Genomic DNA, 24,505 nt, shown 5'->3' on the forward strand with positions numbered 1-24,505 from the left:
TGGAGCATAGGAGGTTGAGGGTTGACCTTATAAAGGTTTATAAAATCTTAGGAAAACAGATAAAGTGAATGGCAGTTATCTTTTCCCAAGGGTGGGGGATTTCCAAGACTAAGTGAGAGGAGAGAGATATTAAAAAGTCAAATTATTTTACACAGAGAGTGAGTTTGTGTGTGCAATGAACCTTCAGAGGAAGTGTTGGATGCAAGTACTGTTACAATGTTTAAAAGACATTTGGATAAGTACATAGATAAGAAATGGTTGGAGGGATGTGGGCAGTTGGGACTGGTTTAGTTTGGGATTATATTTGGCATGGCTGGTTGGACTGAAGAGTCTGTTTGTGTGCTGTATGACTCTATGACTATGACTCTATGACTTACTGTGATAGGTTGAATGTTTCTGACTGTGGTCCAGCAAAGTTCCTTACTTTGCAACTCACTGTGAAGTTGCTATTGAATTGTAATGATGTAACACTGTTGGAAGATCCTGACAATGAAGGACATGGGGAGCCAGTAATTGGGGTTCACAGGTTGTGGATTAAAGTTCACTTTTAGTAAACAATTAGTGTGCATTGAAGTTCACCTTTAACTTGTTGCTGATACTGAAGGCAGGGGTCAGGGCTGGTATCTTGGGGCTCCTCCTCCGCGGCCCCACAATCTGAAATACTGGGAAGCAAGTCATCAAGGCACACCCGGGATGTGAGGCTCAGGTACTTCAGCTTCTTGTTCTCGTGACTCAGCTGTAAAAGATTCAACCGACCTTTGTGTGAAACGAGAAAGCAATCTGAAGTCTCAAGCACCATGAGATGTGATAATTCCCCTGATGTTAATTCATGCATTTCTCCCAGGCATTAAAGACAGTCTCACATATCCCATCTCTCAGACTGTGAATGTGAGAATGAAAAAGTTAATGCAGAGTGTGAGAACAGTTTTTACCCATGTTTCATTCACAGGACACAAAGGCTGTCCTTGCAATTTCAGTGGTATACTGGTGAACTTGGCAATGATTTAGCAATGACTTTCTCAACGGCCCCACTCTCCTTCACGAAGGGAAAAGTGCTGACTGTTCAAGTAGCTAATTACACTCCACTGAGACAAAAAGACTAAAGTTGGGAAGAGTAGACACTGACTATTCAATTGTGTACATTCAAGTTCATTTAAAACGTATGGTACCCAGGTAATGTCTTGGAGACCCTGGGTTCAAATCCCACAATGGCAGATGGTAGAATTTGAATTCAATAAAAGAAAATTTGGAATTAAGAGCTTAATGATGACCATGAAATCATTGCCATTGTCAGACACCCGTCTGGTTCACTAATGTCCATTAGGGAAGGAAATCTGCCATCCTCACCTGGTCTGGCCTCCCTGTGACCCCAGACCCTCGGCAGTGTGGTTGACTCTTGGCAATTAAGGATGGGTAATAAATCTAGGTCTGGCCAGTGATGTCCACATCCCGTGAATGGGATTTGGACATCCCACTCTAGTGCTTGTGTCTAGATTGTCAGAAGAACTGTCCAGTTAATGTCACTGTGCCGATTGGTCCAAATGCTAATTAACCCTTGAATCTCAATTTTATTGGAACTGAGTGAATATTGTCTGTGCGGTGTAATGAGATTGATGCTGTAACTGATCACAAAAAGTGGACATCAGTAAGAGAGAAGGCACCATTCTGGAGTGAGAGGTTTCACTGCACTAGAAGGCTGTACTTGATAGCCCACTACGTGCAGATATAGATAAGTGTGTGACAGTGCAGTGGGAGTTGAAGAGCCTTGCTTACAAAGAAGAAACAAGCATCCTCAGGAGCCATGAGCAGACACTCACAGCCCATAAAGTCACATGACACCAGGTTATAGTCCAACAGTTTGATTTGCTCCTTTGTCAGGTGAAGACTCTCATCTGGTGTCATGTGACTTCTGACTGTGCCCATCCCAGTCCCACACCGGCACCTCCACATCAGAAATACTCCAGATTGGTATCCCGATACACAGGGAGCTTAAAGCATAAAATAAAGCAGTCGGCACTCTGCTGTCAGGCCATCTGACCCCCAGAGAGACAGTGAACATTTTAAAGTTGCATTCATTGCTACCTTTGTGGCCAAGACTTCTGCATTCTCTCGACAAGATTTCTCAATCTCCAGCTGTGTGTGCAGAGCGTTCACTTCCTCGATAACCATCTGTGAAACTGGAAGAACCAGAGAGGTCAACTCAGCAGAGTTTTACATGCAGGCAAAAGTGAGTACTGTAGATGCTGGAGATTAGAGTCAACAGTGTGGTGTTGGAAAAGCACAGCAAGTCAGGCAGCATTCGAGGAGCAGGAGAATCGACGTTTCGGGCAAAAGCCCTTCATCAGGAAGAGTTAAACATGCACTCCATCTCTCCTCACAGTGAGAACTTGGAGGAAGTTGTCCCTCTCCTTGATGAGAACAAACAGCTAATGTGCTCATGTAGTTCTGACTGCTGTCAATACTTGGTGAATTACATATCTCAAGGCAGGATGGTAAACTCAAGCGGAATGAAACAGCTTTGGACTCCGAATTACTGACACCCGAGGTGAATGTATCCAAGTTACTAGAATTCACCCCCAAGCTGATGTGAAGACATCTTTGTAGAAGCTCATATTTCATAGCAAATGGAATTATCCAGGATAAGTAAGAGGTTAGTTCAAATATTAACGAAGAGGGGTGGGGTGGTGATGGGGAGGGATGGGAGAATGAGCAGGGAGGACTGGGAAGGTGAAGGACAGGAATGAAGGAAAGTGGGATGGGAGGATGGGATGGGAAGATCAGGAGGATGTGGAGGCGAGAGGGAGGCAAGGAAGATAAGGAGAAAGGATGGGAAGGTGAGAAGTAGGGATGGGGAGGTGAGGAGGGAGGACGTGGGATTGAGAGACGGATGGGAAGATAAGGAGAAGGGATAGGAAGGTGAGGAGGGGCAGGGATGGGAAGGTGAGGGGAGGGATCAGAAGGTGAGGGGTTGGAATGGGAAGGGGAGGGGATGGGATTGGGAAGGTGAGGGGGAGGAATGGAAATGTGGGGGGGGGGGCGTGTTGGAAATGTGAGAGGATGGGATGGGAAGGGGAAGGGATGGGATCGAAAGGTGAAGGGTAGGGATTGGGAAGACAAGGGAGTGGGATGGGAAGGTGAGGGGTAGGGATTAGGAGGGGGAGAGTGTGGGATGGGAAGGGGAGGGGGAAGGATAGTAAGGTTGAAATGAGTAACCAGCAGGAAGTTGGTCGCGTTGGCAATGCAGCAACAAGACAAAGTAACTCAGCATCGGAACTTGGCTGCTGTGAATCAATCCTTCTGATGGTGTACAGTGAGCAATCTGCAGAAACTGCCTCCAAAATAATACTTTCATATTCCCACAGGATATGATAATCAATGGCCAATGAGTAAATGCCAAGTTTGGAAATCCTAAGGGAAAATTAAAATCAACTGTCATAACTATCTCATGAGCCAGGGACTGGAGCAACATCCCTGCAGTGGATTCTAATCTGTGCTGGGAACTCTCCGTTGTATCAGACATCATTTATGAGCCCAGTGTTGTTAACATTTGTGATTTGATTAATAATTTATTGTGAACTTAAGTCACGTTAGCAAATTAATTAAAAACTCTCTTGCCTCTACCAGAGAATCATTTGCATTAAAGCAAGCCGACAAACAGTTCATAAAAATAGCAAGTGCAGACCCATTGCTGATTCATGATGACTGCCATCCAACTCACATCAGCTACCTGCAGAGGGTCACTGTGTGCCAGTCAGCAGTGAAAACCCTGCCTGTTCCTGTCCTGCCCTTTCAACTCACAGGAGACAAACCAATCATAGTACCATTGCTACTTCAAATTTTGGAATATAGCCGAATGAATGTGAAGAGAATGCAAGTGACATATTGATCAAACGCTGTACTGTTGAACAAACAAATGACAGATTAAATTCATAAAGAAAGACTTTGGTCTTTAATTTTGCTCTGTGGCCATCTTTTCCAGTTCACTCTCACAAAGCTTAGGAGTTGACATATTTACATTTAAGCGTTTCATCTTGTTTGTTTCGTACTTAAGTTGTTGAAGATTTTTTTTATCCCTTTCCATTTGTATTTTTGTAGGCATGTTTGTTTTGCAAAGTATCCCCATCGCCCACTCTCATTTCTAAGGGTACATGAAATGAACCCAACCTCTGACTGAACAGTACAGCAGTGCTCCTTACTGAGCCTAGCATTTACTTTCTAGTTTACAATCCAAATCTGAGTTAAAGATCACACAACACCAGGTAATAGTCCAACAGGTTTAATTGGAAGCACACTAGCTTTCGGAGCGACGCTCCTTCATCAGGTGACATGTCTGGGGCTGGCTTTGGATTTAGACTGTGACTGTTTTGAATACAAAGGTGGTGCACCACAGCACAACTGACGACAACCAGAGCTACCAGCACTTCAGGAGTCATAACGCGTCACTTCTTATTAAAATTCCTTTGAAAGTTGTCTAAGGAATATTGCTCAAGTATAACTTCTGCCTCACTGTTTTGTGGAAAAGATGTTGATTACTTGCAGGGAACACAAACTACAGGGCGCTGGCTGCTTTTCATGGGCCACCAGCTGTTCATTTGTAGCACGTAGTTTGACGCTTTGATGTTGGATGAAGCAACCCCTTCAAATAATCTCAAAATTGTGTAATTAAAAGTTCAGTGCTGTAAGAATCATGTGCTGAAAATGTGTTGCTGGAAAAGCGCAGCAGGTCAGGCAGCATCCAAGGAGCAGGAGATTCAATGTTTCGGGCATGAGCCCTTCTTCAGGAATGAGGAAGGTGTGTCCAGCAGGCTAAGGTAAAAGGTAGGGAGGAGGGACTTGGGGGAGGGACGTTGGAAATGCGATAGGTGGAAGGAGGTCAAGGTGAGGGTGATAGGCCGGAGTGGGGGTGGGGCCAGAGAGGTCAGGAAGAAGATTGCAGGTTAGGAAGGCGGTGCTGAGTTCAAGGGTTGGGACTGAGAAAAGGTGGGGGGAGGGGAAATGAGGAAACGGGAGAAATCTGAGTTCATCCCTTGTGGTTGGAGGGGTCCTAGACGGAAGATGAGGCACTTTTCCTCCAACCGTCATGGAGGAGGTTGGTCTGGCGATGGAGGAGTCCAAGGACCTGCATGTCCTTGGTGGAGTGGGAGGGGGAGTTGAGTTGGTTGGTCCGGGTGTCCCAGAGGTGTTCTCTGAAACATTCCGCAAGTAGGCGGCCTGTCTCCCCAATATAGAGGATGCCGCAGCAGATGCAATAAATGATGTGTGTGGAGGTGCAGGTGAATTTGTAGCAGATATGGAAGGATCCCTTGGGGGCCTTGGAGGGAAGTAAGGGGGGAGGTGTGGGTGCAAGTTTTGCATTTCTTGTGGTTGCAGGGGAAGGTGCCGGGAGTGGAGGTTGGGTTGGTGGGGAGTGTGGACGTGATGAGGGAGTCACGGAGGGAGTGGTCGTTTCAGAACGCTGATAGGGAAGGGGAGGGAAATATATCCCTGGTGGTGGGGTCCGTTTGGAGGTGGCGGAAATGACGACGGATGATACGATGTATATGGAGGTTGGTGGGGTGGTGGGTGAGGACCAGTAGGGTTCTGTCCTGGTGGTGATTGGAGGGACGGGGCTCAAGGGCTGAGGAGCGGGAAGTGGAGGAAATGCGGTGGAGAGCATCGTCGACCACGTCCGGGGGGAAATTGCAGTCTTTGATGAAGGAGGCCATCTGGGTTGTACGGTATTGGAACTGGTCCTCCTGGGAGCAAATACGACGGAGATGAAGGAATTGGGAATATGGGATGGCGTTTTTACAGAAGGCAGGGTGGGAGGAGGTGTAGTCTAGGTAGCTCTGGGAGTCGGTTGGTTTATAGTAAATGTCCGTGTTGATTCGGTCGCCCGAGATAGAAATGGAAAGGTCTAGGAAGGGGAAGGAGGAGTCTGAGACGGTCCAGGTAAATTTGAGGTCGAGGTGGAAGGTGTTAGTAAAGTGGATGAACTGTTCAACCTCCTCGTGGGAGCACGAGGCAGCGCCGATACAGTCATTGATGTAGCGGAGGAAAAGGTGGGGGGTGGTGCCAGTGTAGCTGCAGAAGATGGACTGTTCCACATATCCTACGAAGAGGCAGGCATAGCTGGGGCCCATGCAGGTGCCCATGGCTACTCCTTTGGTTTGGAGGAAGTGGGAGGATTGGAAAGAGAAGTTGTTCAGGGTGAGGACCAGTTCAGTCAGTCGAAGGAGGGTGTCAGTGGAAGGGTACTGGTTGGTACGGCGGGAAAGGAAGAAGCAGAGGGCTTTGAGTCCTTCGTGATGGGGGATGGAGGTGTACAGGGACTGGATGTCCATGGTGAAGATAAGGCGTTGGGGACCAGGGAAGCGAAAATCATGGAGGAGGTGGAGGGCGTGGGTGGTGTCCCGAACGTAGGTGGGGAGTTCTTGGACTAACGGGGACAGGACAGTGTTGAGGTATGCAGAAATGAGTTCAGTGGGGCAGGAGCAGGCTGAGACAATGGGTCGGCCGGGTCAGTCAGGTTTGTGGATTTTGGGCAGGAGGTAGAAACGGGCGGTGCGGGGTTGTGGGACTATGAGGTTGGAGGTGGTGGATGGGAGATCCCCTGAGGTGATGAGGTTATGGATGGTCTGGGAGATGATGGTTTGGTGGTGGGAGGTGGGGTCATGGTCAAGGGGGCAGTAGTAGGAGGTGTCCGCGAGCTGGCATTTACCCTCAGTGGTGTAAAGGTCGGTGCGCCAAACTACTACCGCGCCTCCATTGTCTGCTGGTTTGATAGTGAGGTTGGGATTGGAACGGAGGGAGTGGAGGGCTGCATGTTCCGAGGGTGAGAGGTTGGAGTGGGTAAGAGGGGTGGAGAGGTTGAGGCGGTTAATGTCGCGGCGGCAGTTGGCTATGAAGAGATCGAGGGCAGGTAAGAGGCCAGCACGGGGTGTCCAGGTGGATGGGGTGTGTTGGAGGCGGGAGAAGGGGTCGTCAGAGGGTGGGCAGCCTGCTCCTGCCCCACCGAACTCATCTCTGCATAACTCGACACGGTCCTGTTCCCCCTTAGTCCAAGAACTCCCCACCTACGTTTGGGACACCACCCACGCCCTCCACCTCCTCCATGATTTTCGCTTCCCTGGTCCCCAACGCCTTATCTTCACCATGGACATCCAGTCCCTGTACACCTCCATCCCCCATCACGAAGGACTCAAAGCCCTCCGCTTCTTCCTTTCCCGCCGTACCAACCAATACCCTTCCACTGACACCCTCCTTCGACTGACTGAACTGGTCCTCACCCTGAACAACTTCTCTTTCCAATCCTCCCACTTCCTCAAAACCAAAGGAGTAGCCATGGGCACCTGCATGGGCCCCAGCTATGCCTGCCTCTTCGTAGGATATGTGGAACAGTCCACCTTCCGCAGCTACACTGGCCCCACCCCCCACCTTTTCCTCCGCTACATCAATGACTGTATCGGCGCTGCCTCATGCTCCCACGAGGAGGTTGAACAGTTCATCCACTTTATCAACACCTTCCACCCCGACCTCAAATTTACCTGGACCGTCTCAGACTCCTCCCTCCCCTTCCTAGACCTTTCCATTTCTATCTCGGGCAACCAAATCAACACGGACATTTACTATAAACCGACCGACTCCCACAGCGACCTCGACTACACCTCCTCCCACCCTGCCCCCTGTAAAAACGCCATCCCATATTCCCAATTCCTTCGTCTCCGCCGCATCTGTTCCCAGAAGGACCAGTTCCAATACTGAACAACCCAGATGGCCTCCTTCTTCAAGGACCGCAATTTCCCCCCAGACGTGATCGATGATGACCTCCACCGCATCTCCTCCACTTCCCGCTCCTCCGCCCTTGAGTCCCGTCCCTCCAATCGCCACCAGGACAGAACCCCACTGGCCCTCACCTACCACCCCACAAACCTCCATATACATCGTATCATCCGTCGTCATTTCCGCCACCTCCAAACGGACCCCACCACCAGGGATATATTTCCCTCCCCTTCCCTATCAGCGTTCTGAAACGACCACTCCCTCCATGACTCCCTTGTCAGGTCCACACCCCCCACCAACCCAACCTCCACTCCCGGCACCTTCCCCTGCAACCGCAAGAAATGCAAAACTTGCGCCCACACCTCCCCCCTTACTTCCCTCCATGGCCCCAAGGGATCCTTCCATATCCGTCACAAATTCACCTGCACCTCCACACACATCATTTATTGCATCCGCTGCACCCGATGTGGCCTCCTCTATGTTGGGGAGACAGGCCGCCTACTTGCAGAATGTTTCAGAGAACACCTCTGGGACACCCGGACCAACCAACTCAACTCCCCCTCCCACTCCACCAAGGACATGCAGGTCCTTGGACTCCTCCATCGCCAGACCAACCTCCTCCATGACGGTTGGAGGAAAAGTGCCTCATCTTCCGTCTAGGACCCCTCCAACCACAAGGGATGAACTCAGATTTCTCCCGTTTCCTCATTTCCCCTCCCCCCACCTTTTCTCAGTCCCAACCCTCGAACTCAGCACCGCCTTCCTAACCTGCAATCTTCTTCCTGACCTCTCCGCCCCCACCCCCACTCCAGCCTATCACCCTCACCTTGACCTCCTTCCACCTATCGCATTTCCAACACCCCTCCCCCAAGTCCCTCCTCCCTACCTTTTACCTTAGCCTGCTGGACACACCTTCCTCATTCCTGAAGAAGGGCTCATGCCCGAAACGTTGATTCTCCAGCTCCTTTGATGCTGCCTGACCTGCTGCGCTTTTCCAGCAACACATTTTCAGCTCTGATCTCCAACATCTGCAGTTCCCACTTTCTCCTGTAAGAATCATGTGACCAAGTTTCCTACCTCCTTCAAGTCGAGTGGAACAGGTACTATTGAGATAAAGGTTAGCGTTGCTGGTGGCCTACTTTCCACCACCCTTCTCAGAAGCTAAGTGGAATGTCATTAACATTTTCTTCCAGGATATTATACCTTGTAATTCTATTGGATACCTGGAAGATAATTGGTCTCTGCAGCAGTTTATAACATCATAGTTAGCATTCCAGTCCTTTCAGGCAGTAACATGAGACACTGATTGTCCAGTCAACTTTGATTTCTGTAGAAGGTTCCGGAAGTATATGCAGTCACGTGATGTTAACAGCTATCTTTGTTCAGTTGTCTGATATGTTTCTGACTAACTATACTAAACATGTTGGGCCGAGGGGCCTGTTACCATGACTCTAAATCTAAATATACATCGATTATAGACGTTTATAAAATAATGAGACGTACAGATAGAGTTAATGGTGGATGTCCTTTCCCCAGGTGGAGGATGTCAAGACTAAGTGGCACATTTTTAAGGTGAAGGGAGAGAAATTTTAAAAAGACCCAGGGGGCAAATTGTTTCCACAGAGGGTGTGGAGTGAACTTCCTGAGGAAGTGGTGGACATGGGTACAATTACAACTTATAAAAATACATTTAAAGCGGTACATGAATCGGAAAGGTTTGGAGGGTTGTGGGCCAGGTGGGAGTAGTTTAGTTGGGGATTATGGTCGGTGTGGATCAAAGGGTCTGTTTCCGTGCTGTATGACTCTGACTTTATATGCCTTAGAGTTGTTTTTAAATCTGTTTTTGATAATACTGATATAAAATTGATGTTTTGAAGTGGGAGATCCTCTGAAACTGGAGCCGGTGAGGTGAGACACAATGAAAAGAGCTTTGCTGTTTCTATCCCTTAATAAATAATCGGGATATTTGTTCCAATTCCTCACCCTACCCAGTGGAAAACCATCTTGGCGTGACCTGGACCGTAAAGCCTACCGCCCACTGACTGTGTGAATGTCTTGATAAATCTTCTCCACAACTAACAGAATTAAATCGTGTCTTACTTCTTTGTAGAGTAATTCAGCAGAGCAGAGCAGAACTGAAGTCTATCTGATGTCTGTCTCACTGTTTCAAGGAAATGGGAGCAATTCAGCAGAGTCAGCACCCTGATAGTTGGCGAAGTCTGAGGCGATGGGGGCACATTTATATTTGCACATTCATTAGGTATTTGAAATGCGTGTTGTCAGCCAGTCAGAGAAATGAATATTTTGGCCGTTGCTTATCACGGAAAATAATGTAAAGGATGGTACGAAATATAGAATGAGGTGCCTGAGGGAGAATCTCAAGCATTGCACGTTGTTGCTTGGCCAGTTCAGGTCCACAGAGATTGATGATGTGGAACAGAAAATCATTTCAACCTACGTGGCTATCCTTCCTCAATGCTGTTGCAAACAGCATGTTAGAGTTTAGATATGCTGGCAGTGACAGTACATCTGCAGCGTGCAGGCTATTTCAGCTTCAGTTCTTTTCAAGGGAATATTGACAAAGCTTTTCATTAATCAGTGGTCACTTGGCCGAGCAATTCAGTGTCGTGCGTATGTGCCTTGTTCTGTGCTGCAAGTTATCCCCGAGTGGATCAAGATCAGGAGTTACGGTGAGGGCATTACAATTCCCCATAAGACGCGAGGCAAGAAGATTGGCTTAATGATAGCCAGTACCTCGGTGTGCCATTATATTCTTTTACATTATCGTTATAAAAATAGAATTAAGAGAAAAGGTTATATTTTGAACAAACACAGTTTCAACGGGTGATGATCCATGTTGGAAGTCTGAGAGGTGCCATGGAAACAGAATACCACCTGCAGAGCACGAGTATGTTGGCATTGCTCAAGCCCATTCAGGATGTGTTCGACATTTACAGAGTTTCACATGAACATTACCACTAGCTGATAACTCTCTGCAGCCTGCAGTGGACACATGCGGTGTGCATTCGACTGATTCCATCAATTGCTCCAATTCCTATTACAGGGTCTCATTGCCCCAATGCTGGAGTCTTCTCATGGACCCATGGCTGACAGCCAATCATTTACCTTCTGTAAGCTCATTCAAAACATTGCTCCTCCCCTTCACATTTTTGATCATGCAGCATTGCCCTTTGATGAGAAGGGCATTGCTTGTCACTGACCTCTCTTCCTGGAATTGAATGAAGATTTGTACACCTTGTGTCTCTCACTGTGTCTCACACCTGCACACACACAACATGGGTGCTGGGGAAAAAAATAAGCATTACCGCAGTTAGGCGATAGAGTGGGGGAAGAGGGAAAAAAAATCAAAACATTGCTTCTTGCTCTCACCGAGACTCAATGACACCCCATTAACCTTCCACTTTGATTCAAACCGTATTCTGGCATCATCCCTTCCTATTTCCATTATTACCCCTCCAGGTGTAGAACACTCTGTGAATTCTGCACTTTTCCAAATCTGTCCTTCCTCCAAACATTGATCACTTAAATGACACTTTCTGCTGTCCGGGCTCTTAGCTCTGAAATTCCCTCCTTAAAACCTTGTTGCCTCTCCACCTCTCTCCCTCCCCCAATATCTCCATAATCGAGTATTTAGTCACCTATGTTTACGTCTCCTTTTTGCCTTCGTATCAGTTTTGATCTCATTTTGCTTTTGTCAAGCATCTTGGGATTTAATTACCATGTTAAGGCACTATACAAATGTAACCTGTTTTTAATATAGATACTTGCAATACACAGTGGTAACTTGGTAACTCTCCTGCAGTAGATTTGCAGATATTATAAGTAGCACTGAAGCACAGAGTTAAGCTGCCTGAATGATCAGCCTCTGTTAGTATTCAGGTACTGAGTAATCACTGTTGCAATATCAATTAAAATGCCAATCCCAAGCCTTGTGTGATTCATATTGATCAGTGAAGTGCCTGCTGAGATATTCAAGGGCAGGCAAGGAGACCTGTTTCCTGACTTGAATAACTTGAAGTTGCTTAACGGTAAGTGAAGCAATTAAGCATTTGGAGGTCAGAGATGACACGTAGTTCCCATGAACCCGATCCTTGCCTTCCCTGTTTGTATTTTTGATTGTGCATGGAATACCTTTGGATAGCGCCAACCCAATATAGCTGCATGTTAGTGCCAAGGTGGAAAGTGCCACCAGTGGGGCAGAGAACGGGGTAACTGTCGGACAAGGGGAATAAGGAAGGTGAGGGTTGACCGTGACAATGAGGCAGTGGTAGGCCCCATCGCCTGAATTTCCCTCATTCTCCACCATAGAGTCACACAGCATGGAAACAGACCCTTCGGCCCAATCAGTCCATGCCGACCATAATCCCAAACTAAACTTGTCCCACCTGTCTGCTCCTGGCCCATATCCCTCCAAACCTTACCTATTCATGACCTTATCCAAATGTCTTTTAAATGTTGTAACTGTACCCACACCCACCACTTCCTCAGGAAGTTCATTCTACACGCAAACTACCTTGCGTCACATAAGGTGGTTAAAAAGTCCTTTGGCACACTTGCCTTCCTTGCTCAGACCTTTGAGTATCGGAGTTGGGATGTCATGTTGAGGTTATACAGGACATTGGTGAGGCCTTTTTTGGAATACTGTGTCCAGTTCTGGTCTCTCTGTTATAGGAAGGATATGATTAAGCTGGAGAGGGTTCAGAAGAGATTTACCAGGATGTTGCCGGGTATGGAAGGTTTGAGTTATAAGGAGAGGCTGGGACATCTTTCACTGGAGTGTAGGAGGTTGAGGAGTGACCTTATAGAAGTTTATAAAATAATGAGGGGTATAGATAGAGTTAATGGTAGTTGTCTTTTCCTGAGGATGGGGGATTTCAAGACCACGGGGTACATTCACAGTCCCATTCATTTACACTCAGTGACTGGAGGAAGATTTTAGCCAATTGCACTGCACCTTTGAACTGAAACCTGGTCTTAATTCACACAATATGGCCATTCCATGGAGTTTTAGATTAGATTCCCTATAGTGTGGAAACAGGCCCTTCGGCCCATCAAGTCCACACTGACCCTCCAAAGAGCAACCCACCCAGACCAAATTCCCCTACATTTATCCCTGACTGATGCACCCAACACTACGGGCATGACCGATTCACCCTAACCTGCACATCGTTGGACTGTGGGAGGAAACCGGAGCACCCAGAGGAAACCCACGCAGACACGGGGAGAACGTGCAAACTCCCCACAGACAGTTGCCCGAGGTGGGAATTGAACCTGGGTCCCTGGTGCTGTGAGGCAGCAGTGCTAACCACTGAGCCACCGTGCTGCCTGAATTGTGTAAGCAGAATTCAAACCCTGTAGCACCGTTACATTTGATTGTTGTCATGGCCAGAAAAGGCCTGCCATCAGTGTTGAAATTTGATGTTAGCACGACACCTACTCTTCTGTCACTTGTCACAGAGACAGAGTTGTACAGAACGGAAACAGACCCTTCAGTCCAACTTGTCCATACCAACCAGATATCCTAAATTAATCCAGTCCCAATTGCCAGCACTTGGATCATATCCCTCTAAACCCTTCCTACTCATATACCCATCCAGATGCCTTTTAAATGCTGTAATTGTACCAGCCTCCACTATCTCCTCTTGCAGCTCGTTCCATACTCGTACCACCCTCTGCATGAAAGTAGTTGCCCCTTGGGTCCCTTTTAAATCTTTCCCCTCTCACCTGCAACCTGTGCCCTTTAGTTTTGGACTCTGCTACCCTGGGGAAAAGACCTTGTCTATTTACACTATCTATGTCCCTCATGATTTTATAAACCTCTATAAGGTCACCCTTTAGCCTCTGACGCTCCAGGGAAAATAGCCCCAGCCTGTTCAGCCTCTCCCTATAGCTCAATGGAAGGATATGTGTTGATAAACGATGGCTGGCATAGATTTCTTTAAAGATAAATTGTGTCTGATCGAGTGCTCTGCTGATGTAATAGAGAGCATTGATCAGGGTCACATAATTAGTGTTAAGTACCTGGACATTCAAAAAGACTTTGATCCTGCATGATAGCAATATCAAAGACACATCAGAGCAATGCTGGCACAGAGCTACAACTGGTGAAAGGATGGGGAGTTCTGATGAATGGTTAGATTTCAGACTGAGTGAACTGTGCAGTGATGGTGTCCCCTGGGACTGGTCCCAGCGTGACCGCTCTCCTTTATCCATGTCTCCAGACCTAATTTCAACACTCGCGTAAAACTTGAAAACACGGTTAATAGTGACAAGGGATTCAGAAGGACAATAGCAGCATGCGTATGTATTCGAAATTTTATGCAAAGCGGCACAGTGATGCACCTTGGAACGAGGAGAGACACCATCAATTAAATGATATATGTTTAAAGTGGACGCAGGAACTGAAGATGCATAACAGTTGGTTACACAGGGTGTCTATTTACTCTGCGCAATGGGTGCCATTTTTGTTCTAAAATGACCTCTGCAGCGTGCACGCTGTTGGAGGGGGATTTTAAAAAGGAGTCTACGTCTCATGTTCAGCAGCACAAACCCATCTTTATCCGGAGTTCCTTCCCAATGCAATGTGAGAGTGGTCTCTAGGACACTCTCTTTCCCAGTAAACGACAGGATATTTATACAGACCACATCACAATGGCTACATGCAACATTGACATCAGTTTTCGCCACCTTCTGTCTGACCTACACATCCCATCCTCTGAATATACAATCAATCATGAAAACCTCATAGAGTTATAGAGCGATACAGCACAGAAACAGATCCTTCAGTCCAACCAGTTCATGCCGATCTGTTATGAAGATGTGGGTGTACTGTACCTTTAAGAGAGTTAAAAGATAGCAGAACTACTTGACAACACCAAGTGTTCTGAATAAGGTAACCATGTAATACTTGGTTGACAGATAAATTAGTTGGTTGCCTGGAAACAACAAAATAGATTTGAGTTAGGCCAATCAGTTTAAATTATACCCCAAAAAATACCAAACTCCAATCAAGTTTGAAATTAGTATATTGACAATCTTAAAAGCCAATGTCACAATCTGATGCTCTGGGGATATAAAACCAGGGAAAATTGAACAGTTGGGAGGAGAACTGCCAGGCCACCAACACATACAGACTGCCCGGAGAAGAGCTTGCTTAAAGGTACCTTTATCGATCTATGACCCATGAAGCAGAAAGCCCTAAGAAGGAGAAAAGAAAATTCAACATCTGGCTGGTTTTTGAAAAGTTGAATTTTGGTAAATCTTAATTGGGGTTTTATCGGACTAGTATTATAGAATGGAATATAAAAGATAGGTTTGAGGAAGGAGTTGTAAATAAATTAAATTCCCTACACTGTGGAAATAGGCCCTTTGGCCCAACAAGTCCACACCGACTCTCTGAAGAGTAAGCCACCCAAACCCATTTCCCTCTCACTAATGCACCTAACTCTATGGGCAATTTAGCATGGCCAATTCACCTAACCTGCACATCTTTGGACTGTGTGAGGAAACTGGAGCACCCAGAAGAAACCCACGTAGACACTGGGAGAATGTGCAAACTCCACACAGACAGTCACCTGAGGCTGGAATTGAGCCTGGCATGCTGGTGCTGTGAAGCAGCAGTGCTAACCACTGAGCCACCATGCTGCCCTTAGTTGTTAGTTAATTATTAGTTAATTATTCTCTGTTATACTTTAAGAAATAAAGTTGTTACTTTTACTTTAAATAATTCTTGGCCTTTCAAATTTTCAGAGATTACTGCACGGGATAAATCTTTTCTGTGTTGCTGATTTAAATTAAGCAGGAGAGTTTACCTTGTGTTGTAACAGACCATAATCCCAAACAAAACTTGTCCCACCTTCCTGCTCCTGGCCTATATCCCTCCAAATCTTTCTATTCATATACTTATCTTAGTGTCTTTTACAAGTTGTAATTGTACACACATCCATCTCAGGATGTTAAGTCCACACGCGAACCATCCTCTGTGTTAAAAAATTAGCCCCTCGTGTCTTTCTTAAGTCTCTCTGCCCGTCCAGTCTACTCCACTATTAGATCATGGCTGACATGTTTCTCAACCCCAATCTCCTGGCTTCTCCCCATAACTCTTGACAACCCCCTTACTAATCGAGAACCTGTCTATCTCTGTCTTAAATGCACTCAATGACTTGGTCTCCACAGCCCTCTGCGTCAATGAGTTCCACAGAGTTACCTCCCTCCAGCTGAAGAAATTCCTCCTCATCTCAGTTCTAAAGGGTGATCCCCTCACTCTGAGACTGTGCCCTCGGGTTCTTGTCTCTCCTATGAGTGGAAACATCTTCTCCAAGTTCACTTTATCCAGGCCTTTCAGTATTCTGTAAGTTCCAATTAGATCGCCTCATCCTTTGAAATTCCATTGTGTACATTTTCAGAATCCTGAACCACTCCCCATATGTCTAGCATTTCATCCGCGGGATCATTTTTGTAAACCTCGTCCTGGATACCCTCCAATGCCAGCACGTCCTTCCCTAGATATGGGGCCCAAAGCTGCTCATTATATTCCAAATGAGGCCTGAGCAGAGACTTATAGTGTCTGCAGTACGTCCCTGCTCTTGTATTCTAACTGTTTGAAATGAATGCTAACATTGTATTTGCCTTCCTAATGGCCAACTGAAACTGTATCTTAACCTTACAAGAATCCTGAATTAGGATTCCTAATTCTAGTTCTAAGTCCCTTTGTGTTTCAGATTTCATAGAATCGTTACACTGTGGAAACAGGCCATTTGACCCAACAAGCCCACACCAACCCTCCAAAGCGTAACCCCACCCAGACCCATTCCCCTGCGCTATTACCTTACATTTACCCCTCATTATTGCACCTAACCTACATCTCCTTGAACACTCCGGGCAATTTAGCGTGGCCAAATTCACCCTGACCTGCACATCTTAGGACTGTGGGAGGAAACTGGAGCACCCGAAGGAAACCCACGCAGACACAGGGAGAATGTGCAAACTCCACACAGTCACCCGAGGCTGGGATCGAACCTGGGTTCCTGGTGCTGTGAGGAAGCAGTGCTAAGTACCGAGCATTTCTGAGGCTTTTCTCCATTTAGAAAAGTCGATGCCTTATTCTTCTGACCAAAGTGCATAACCTCACACTTTCCCATATTGTGTTCCATCTGCTATTTCTTTGCCCACTCTCCTGTCCTGCTTAAGTCCTTCTGCAGCCTCCTCACTTTGTCAACACTACCTATTCCTCCACCTCACATTGTGTCATCTTCAAACTTAGCAACAGTGCCCTCAGCTCCTCCAACCAGATGGTTAATGTATAACGTGAACAGTTATGGTCCCAACACTGACCCCTGCAGAACTCCACTAGTCACCCACCGGCTGCCATCCTGAAAAAATCCCCTTTATCCCCACTCTCTGCCTTCTGCCAGTCAGCCAATCCTCTATCCATGCCAGTACCTTGCCCCTAACACCATGGGCTTCGTATCATTTAAAAATATCCACCTCATCAGAGTTTTTAAAATGCAGTGTTTACAGCTTTGCTTAGCCCAGTGAATCCACACATTTCAGATAAAAATAGAAATTGCTGGAAAAACTCAACAGGTCTGGCATCATCTCTGGAGAGAAAACAGAGTTGATGATTCAAGTCCAGAGACCTTTCTTCAGAGCAAATTACAGACTAGGGAGAACATAGCTGTGTTGATGTTTATTGAAGTGTGTCCTCAAATATATCACATAACACCAGGTTATAGTCCAACAGGTTTACTTACAAGTACAAGATTTTGGAGTGCAGCTCTGAAAGCTAGTGCTTCCAAATACACCTGTTGGAGTAAAACCTGGTGTTGTGTGATTTTTAACTTTGTCCACCCCAGTCCAACACTAACACCTCCACATCTCAAGTACATCAACGTACGGCTGAAGGCTAAATAATAACACAAGACCCCACCAGAAGAGCCACTGGGTCCATCTCTCCTGACAGTAACCAGGAGTGGTCACATGAGAAGACTAACGGGTCCTGGAGTGCAGTGTGCAAGTGAGTAAAACGACATTTACTCCTGCCCAATAGATGGTGGATATCCCCATCTCAAAACACATCATTACAGGCTGAAAGTGTTCGATTCTGGGTGAAGGTTGCATGAAGTGCTGTTATCCACTTGAGTTCCAATAGTTGTGCAGTGACCTACTCAAGGTATTTAAACTGATTTAGGGATTGAACTGTGTGGATGTCGAGGAATCCAGAATACGAGGTCGTAACATTAAAATTAGAATATTTTTAAGAGTGAAATCTGGTGCAAGTCCTTATAGCTGCCCCTGCTGGGAGATCTATTGTTAAGGTACAGCACACGTATCTGTCATGGACCGTCCCAGAGTTGAAATGTCTAAAACTAGGAGAAAGTGAGCACTGCAGATGCTGCAGATCAGCGTCAAGAGTGTGTGGTTGGAAAAGCGCAGCAGGTCAGGCAGCATCCAAGGAGCGGGAGAATCGACATTTCTGGCACAAGCCCTTCAACATGAATGGTTCTCCTGCTCCATCTGCTGCCTGACATGCTGTGCTTTTCCAGCACCACACTCTCGATGTCTAAAACTAGAACACATGCATTTAAGGCAGAGAGGCAAAAGTTCAAAGGTAATGTGAGGGGCAATTTTTTTTACACAGTATGAGTCTGGAACATGCTGCCAGGGTGAAGGTGGAGGCAGATACGATAGGGACATTTAAGGGACTTTTAGATAAGCACATGAATATGCAAGGAATAGAGGGATAAGGACCAAGGGCAGGCAGAAGGGATTAGTTTAATTTGGTGTCATTAGTGAAGGACCCATCCCTGTGCTGTACTGCTCTATGTTCTAACCTCACACATTGCCATAATCCATCTGCAAGCTCTCTCTGACATTCCATTATCCAGCTCTGCTGAAGTTTGTTCGTGAATTTAGGACGCCCTTTTCTCACAAAAATTTGGGTCAGGGTCTGCAAAAGACAGTAGTAGATGTTGGACTCTTGCAAAGCTGCCATCAGCGGATTTGTGTTGGTGAAGGAGTCAGAGAAAATGAGCAGAAGCAATTGACATGTTATCAATCACCTATCATTAAACTCAACGTTAAAACAGGCTTAAAGGGTTAATGGTCTGCTCCTTTTCCGATGTTCCAGTATCTGAGGTGGGAGTGATTATTATCCAGGCAGCACACGTTGTAAACCACAAAAACAACATCAAGAAATTGTGTCCAACACACAAACCTTTATGGACACCGAATCTAAAAGGCTAAGAATTGGAATTGAATCCTTTGAATATTCTGTGACCAAGTCAACCATGGTATACCACTCACTTTAAACTGCTATTGTTAATGATTCAGATAATGCTCAGTAAACAAAATATCACAGCACACTGAGTGACAGACACAGAGAATATGATGTGGGTGTAGAGTGTACCTAATACTGGGAAACAGATATATAATGTTAAATAACTTTTCAATCACTTTTAATATAACCTTTCAATGGAATTTTCATAGAGGTGTATAAAATGATGAATATCACCTATCACTGGTGATTTATTGCTCTGTGTTTTTTAAGTTTCTCCAAGTCTCCTGTCACATTTATTTCAACAGAGGTAAAAACAATGACTGCAGATGCTGGAAACCAGATTCTGGATTAGTGGTGCTGGAAGAGCACAGCAGTTCAGGCAGCATCCAAGGAGCTTTGAAATCGACGTTTCAGGCAAAAGCCCTCAATGCCATTGATTTTAGTGATCTCTGCTTGTGGAACGCATATCACTCACGACCTATTAGCAGAGAGGTAATTAAACCACAGAGCATGCTGTGACTGTAATTGGTAAAAGGATCAGACAGACATTGGGAGGGGAATATATTTTTACCAGATGGTGATGTGGTCTAGAATTTCCTTCTTGACTCAGTGGTCGAGGCACAGACACACACCCCATCACATTGTAAAAGTACGTGGATGTGTTCATGAGGGGCCAGATCCCACAAAGTTCTGGCCCAGGACCTGGGAAGTGGCATGGGGCTAGATAGTTCTTCAGCTGCTGATATAGATTAAGGGCCAATGGCCACCTTTCAAGCCATCCGTGAATTGTATTTCTAACTCCAGTGAATAAATATCTCCAATAAGCTGGCAGTGGTAAAAGGCTTCTGAGGCTGGGGCTCATCTGCTTTTCTTTTTGTTTCTTTCCTTCTTTTTCTCTCTGAGTCAAAGATCATAGAGCATTGAAACAGAACCTTCAGCCCAACCAGTCCATGCTGAACATAATATTCTCTCATTTTTATTTCTCTTCTGCAAGGTTTGTGAAGATTTGTAGCTCAGGTTGAGGTTTAGGGTGTAGGTTTGCTCGCTGAGCTGTAGGTTTGATATCCAGACGTTTCATTACCTGGCTGGGTAACATCATCAGTGGTGACCTCCAAGTGAAACGAAGCTGTTGTCTCCTGCTTTCTATTTATATGTTTGTCCTGGATGGGGTTCCTGGGTTTGTGGTGATGTCATTTCCTGTTCATTTTCTGAGGGGCTGATAGATGGCATCTAGATCTCTGTGGTAAAAACAATGACTGCAGATGCTGAAAACCAAATACTGGATTAGTGGTGCTGGAAGAGCACAGCAGTTCAGGCAGCATCCAACGAGCAGCGAAATCAACGTTTCGGGCAAAAGCCCTTCTGTGTTTGTTTATGGTGTTGTGGTTGGAGTGTCAGGCCTCTAGAAATTCTCTGGCATGTCTTTTAGAAACACTACGTAGGACAAACAGGAAGAAAGTTAGCCACCAGGATACACGAATACCCCAGCTAGCCAGAAAAAGACACGAGCCTCTCTCCCTCGTAGCCCTACACACGGAGGAAAAAAACCACCATTTCGACTGGGACAACACATCTATCCTGGGACAGGCTAAGCAAAGACATGCCAGAGAATTCCTAGAGGCCTGGCACTCCAACCACAACGCCATAAACAAACACATAGATCTAGATGCCATCTATCAACCCCTCAGAAAATGAACAGGAAATGACATCACCACAAACCCCTGGAACCCCATCCAGGACAAACATATAAATGCCGGAGGAAACAGCACAGAAGCGCTTCACAGGAGGGTCCCAAGCACTGAGGATGTCAGCTAGACAGGGGACGAAACGTTTGCAAGACAAATTCCCAGCTCGGCGAACAGAACCACAACAACGAGCACCTGAGCTACAAATCTTCTCCCAAACTTAGAAAGAGTAGATTGACTATTGGAAAACTTAAAGATATAATAGACACAGTACCTATTAGTATTTAACTAGTAATATGACATAAATACACCCCTTGGCAAAAAGGGAAAATCAGACACGTATAGTTCTGCAGTCCATGAGGAAAAAATATCAAGAGAAAATTCAGAGAGAGTAGCAGCCAGCAGACATTCACTGAACCTTCCAACTCTATTGAGACCATGAGAGCATCTGATGTTACTGAAAAACTAAAACCCAAAAATCCTAATCTGAGAGAGCTGGCCATGTCCATTCAGGCTGTTAAAAAAACCCAAGGCTTCCCAAGCTGTTTACTCAAGTGGTCTTCACTAGCTAGCTCTGTGCCTCTCGTTCAATCTCTGAAGAGAATCCAGAACAAAATACACCTCTTAAAGTCACAGCATCTTCACAGCTACAATTCTCCTGCGTTGAGCTGTTGACACCTCAATTGTGTGCAGGGAACTTGAACAAGCAGATGTAGTTTTGTAACTTAGACAATTAGGTACAACTGGGGAAGCTGTTCCTTCACTACAAGCAGCTGATCAGGGAAAAGCCATCTCCCCGCCAGCACAGAGTATAGTTTAACCGTGAGTCCCAGAGGCAACCACTCCTTCGCAGTGGAAATGGATCAACAACAATAGCTACATGGCAACAGCACTTGCCACATTAATGCAACTCCCCAGTGAAGAAACCTGTGAATGAGCAGATACCAGAACAACCAATGACAACTTATGCATGTTCCCTTGGGAAATGTGAATGATTTAATGACTCAGGTGACTGCCTGCATGGAGTTTGCACATTCTTCCCTGTGTCTGCGTCGGTCCCCTCCGGTGCTCCGGTGTCCTCCCACATGATGTGCAGGTTAGGGAGGATCGTCCGTGGGATATATAGGGTTACAGAAATAGGGTAGCGGGGTGTGGGTCTGGATGGGATGCTGTTCAGAGGGTCAGTGTGGATTCAATGGGCTGAATGGCCTGCTTCCACACTGTAGGGATTCTATGATATGCAGTGCATGTACAGAGATTGATGAAAGTAGAAATGACCAGAGATAATCCAGTGGTTGGTTAATGACTGATAATTATTTTGCCCCATTATTCATCACTAACTTGAGTCATTTGTAACTGCAAATGATATTAGTGCATTTTTCAATGAAAAGTGGGATGTTTGGAGAAATGAAATCGTGCTCAGTATAGTGACCAACTTGTTATAACCATGTGACCTCTATGGAGAGAACTGTAGCCTGTGATAGGCCAAGGCAGTTGCAGGCAGGAGAAAGGAAGAGGGGGAGGTTAGAGGTCAGAGTCATAGTTCAGGGCTCCTTCTAGGAACTGGAGGGATTATAGAGTTACAGAAACACATTTTCTTTCCTAACAGCATCAGTGAGGGATTAAGACTCTAAACAATTTTATAGTGCCATATAAAAGATATGAGTTAATGTTTCCATTAAATGATGCCACATTTTATACAATATCTTCATCATGTGCAAATCTATAGGAAGTACTTACAGTTTATGATGTACTTTTATGGAACAGTCACTATTATGATTTAGAAAGTACAGCAGCTTTCCTGCACACAGCAAGGTCTCACAAATGGGAGTGTGATAATGACAGAACATAGAACTCAGAGGGGAACCTTTTTACTGATAGTATCATGGGATCTACCTGAAGGGGTAGATGGAGCATTTGGCTTAAGGTCTGATTGGAAAGACAGGACTCCAATTGTGTTCTATTCACTCATGACAGGAATCCAACCTAAAGATGGACTGCCCAACTTGAGGTAAACTGCAAACATTGGCTGAGGAGTCTCTAGCTACAGGATCCATCAGTTTAGGAGTTTTAGCTCCCTTTTCCATTTCCGAATATTGTCAGAAGTCACATGACATCAGGTTATAGTCCAACAGGTTTATTTGAAATCACAAGCTTTCGGAGCGCTGCCCCTTCATCAGGTGAAGTGCTGCTCCTTTATCATCTATCGAAGGGGCAGAGCTCTGACCTAATAGTCTGAAAGCTAATAGTCCCATTTTGGTGTCATCCACAGGGCAAGAGGATCTGAGAATTTCACAGTCATTCCACAGAATACAATCTGGTGGGGACATCCATTCATGCAAGTCTCAAAGATACCCGACCACGCAGTGATGTGATGGGAATTCAGGACACCAATCCGCACAGAGTGTGAGATTTCACAGACAGAGCAACACCAACATAGCTCCAGGCTTGCGTTGATCAGGTTGTCCTGTAGTTCTCAAAGGTTCAGTTAGAAATATGATCCAGATGGGATGCATTGCTAACAGTTTAATATCACCTTGACAGAGCTTCATTCGGTGAAGTTAGGAGAAAGGATTATGTGAGACATAAATTGAATGCAGTTGGCGCGTCTCAACCAGAAATTGATAAATGTAACCACAAGAAGCGTTTGTGTAGAGGGTAGGCAAAAGAACAGACTACATCTACACTCTTTGTTCATTCTGAACACAACTCTCGTCTTCCAGTCTTGCTGCCACCAAATCCTTTATCTGGGAGAATGAAAGCCATTTGGCAGCATGCCAGGAATAAGGGCCAGCAAATACAACACAACTCCTAGTGACCCCGGAAAGCTTTACCTTGCTATCTGATGGCAGTCTGTTGTGACATTTTGGTGTGCGAGGTTATAATTAGACTGGAACTGTCAACATTTGCTCTTTATGTTTCATCACAGTCCTGCTTTCAGTGTCTGCTCAGCGGGCACAAGCCGGCCGATATTGTCTGTCAGCTAAAGCCAGAGTGTTTTAATCATGGGGAGCACTTGGACTGAGATTTGTAATCAAAGACTGAGTGCATGTTGCAAATGCTGTAGAAATATGGAGCATTATGTGCATCTTACCGCAGTGAGAGATTCTAAATCAGTTTATGTCAGTAAATATGAATGAAATTGACAAGGTTGGCTAAATGCTGTCTAAGCAGTAGGCAGGCATGATAATTGCAAGCAATGTCGCTCTAAATCAATTTCAGCTGTGGATTAGTTACCACCAAACGTTTTTGCACATGTTTACATAAAAAAGGAATTTCAGCCCATCGTGTCTGTGTCAGTCAACAAAGATTGGATATCTCTAATCCCATTATCCAGCTCTTGGCTCACAGTCCAGGAGACGATGGCAAGGCAAGTGAGTTTCAAAATATTATTAAAATGTTACCAGAGTTTCTGACTCAACCACATTTTCAGACAGTGAATCCTAAACATCCATCACTGTCTGACTGCAAATTTCTCCTCCACTCTCCTCTTAGCTTTCGAAATCTACGGTCCCTGGATGTTGACCCCTCGACTAAAGGAAAATGTCCCTTTCTGTACCCCCATTTTGAACAATAGAATCATAGAGATCTACAGCACGGAAACAGACACGTCAGTTCAGCTTGTCCATGCCAACCAGATGTCCTAAACTAATCTAGTCCCAATTGCCAGCATTTAGCCCATATCCCTCTGAGCCCTTCCTATTCAAATACCCATCCAAATGTCTTTTAAATGTCGTAATTGTACCAGTCTCCATCACTT

At 45.7% G+C, this 24,505-nt stretch overlaps 1 protein-coding gene across 3 annotated transcripts in view; it reads right to left on the minus strand.

The window, feature by feature from the left end:
- LOC140492254 (shootin-1-like) overlaps positions 1 to 24,505 on the minus strand; it is a 109,556-nt gene that overhangs the window by 40,365 nt on the left and 44,686 nt on the right. For all 3 annotated transcript variants that reach the window (XM_072591185.1, XM_072591184.1, XM_072591186.1), the window contains 2 exons: positions 2,083 to 2,177; positions 580 to 736 (listed from right to left, as the gene is read on the minus strand). In XM_072591185.1, the coding sequence (XP_072447286.1) occupies positions 580 to 736; positions 2,083 to 2,177 (252 nt within the window). The remainder of the gene's footprint in view (positions 1 to 579; positions 737 to 2,082; positions 2,178 to 24,505) is intronic.

Source organism: Chiloscyllium punctatum, chromosome 20, assembly GCF_047496795.1.
Source record: "Chiloscyllium punctatum isolate Juve2018m chromosome 20, sChiPun1.3, whole genome shotgun sequence".
Classification (NCBI taxonomy): domain Eukaryota; kingdom Metazoa; phylum Chordata; class Chondrichthyes; order Orectolobiformes; family Hemiscylliidae; genus Chiloscyllium; species Chiloscyllium punctatum.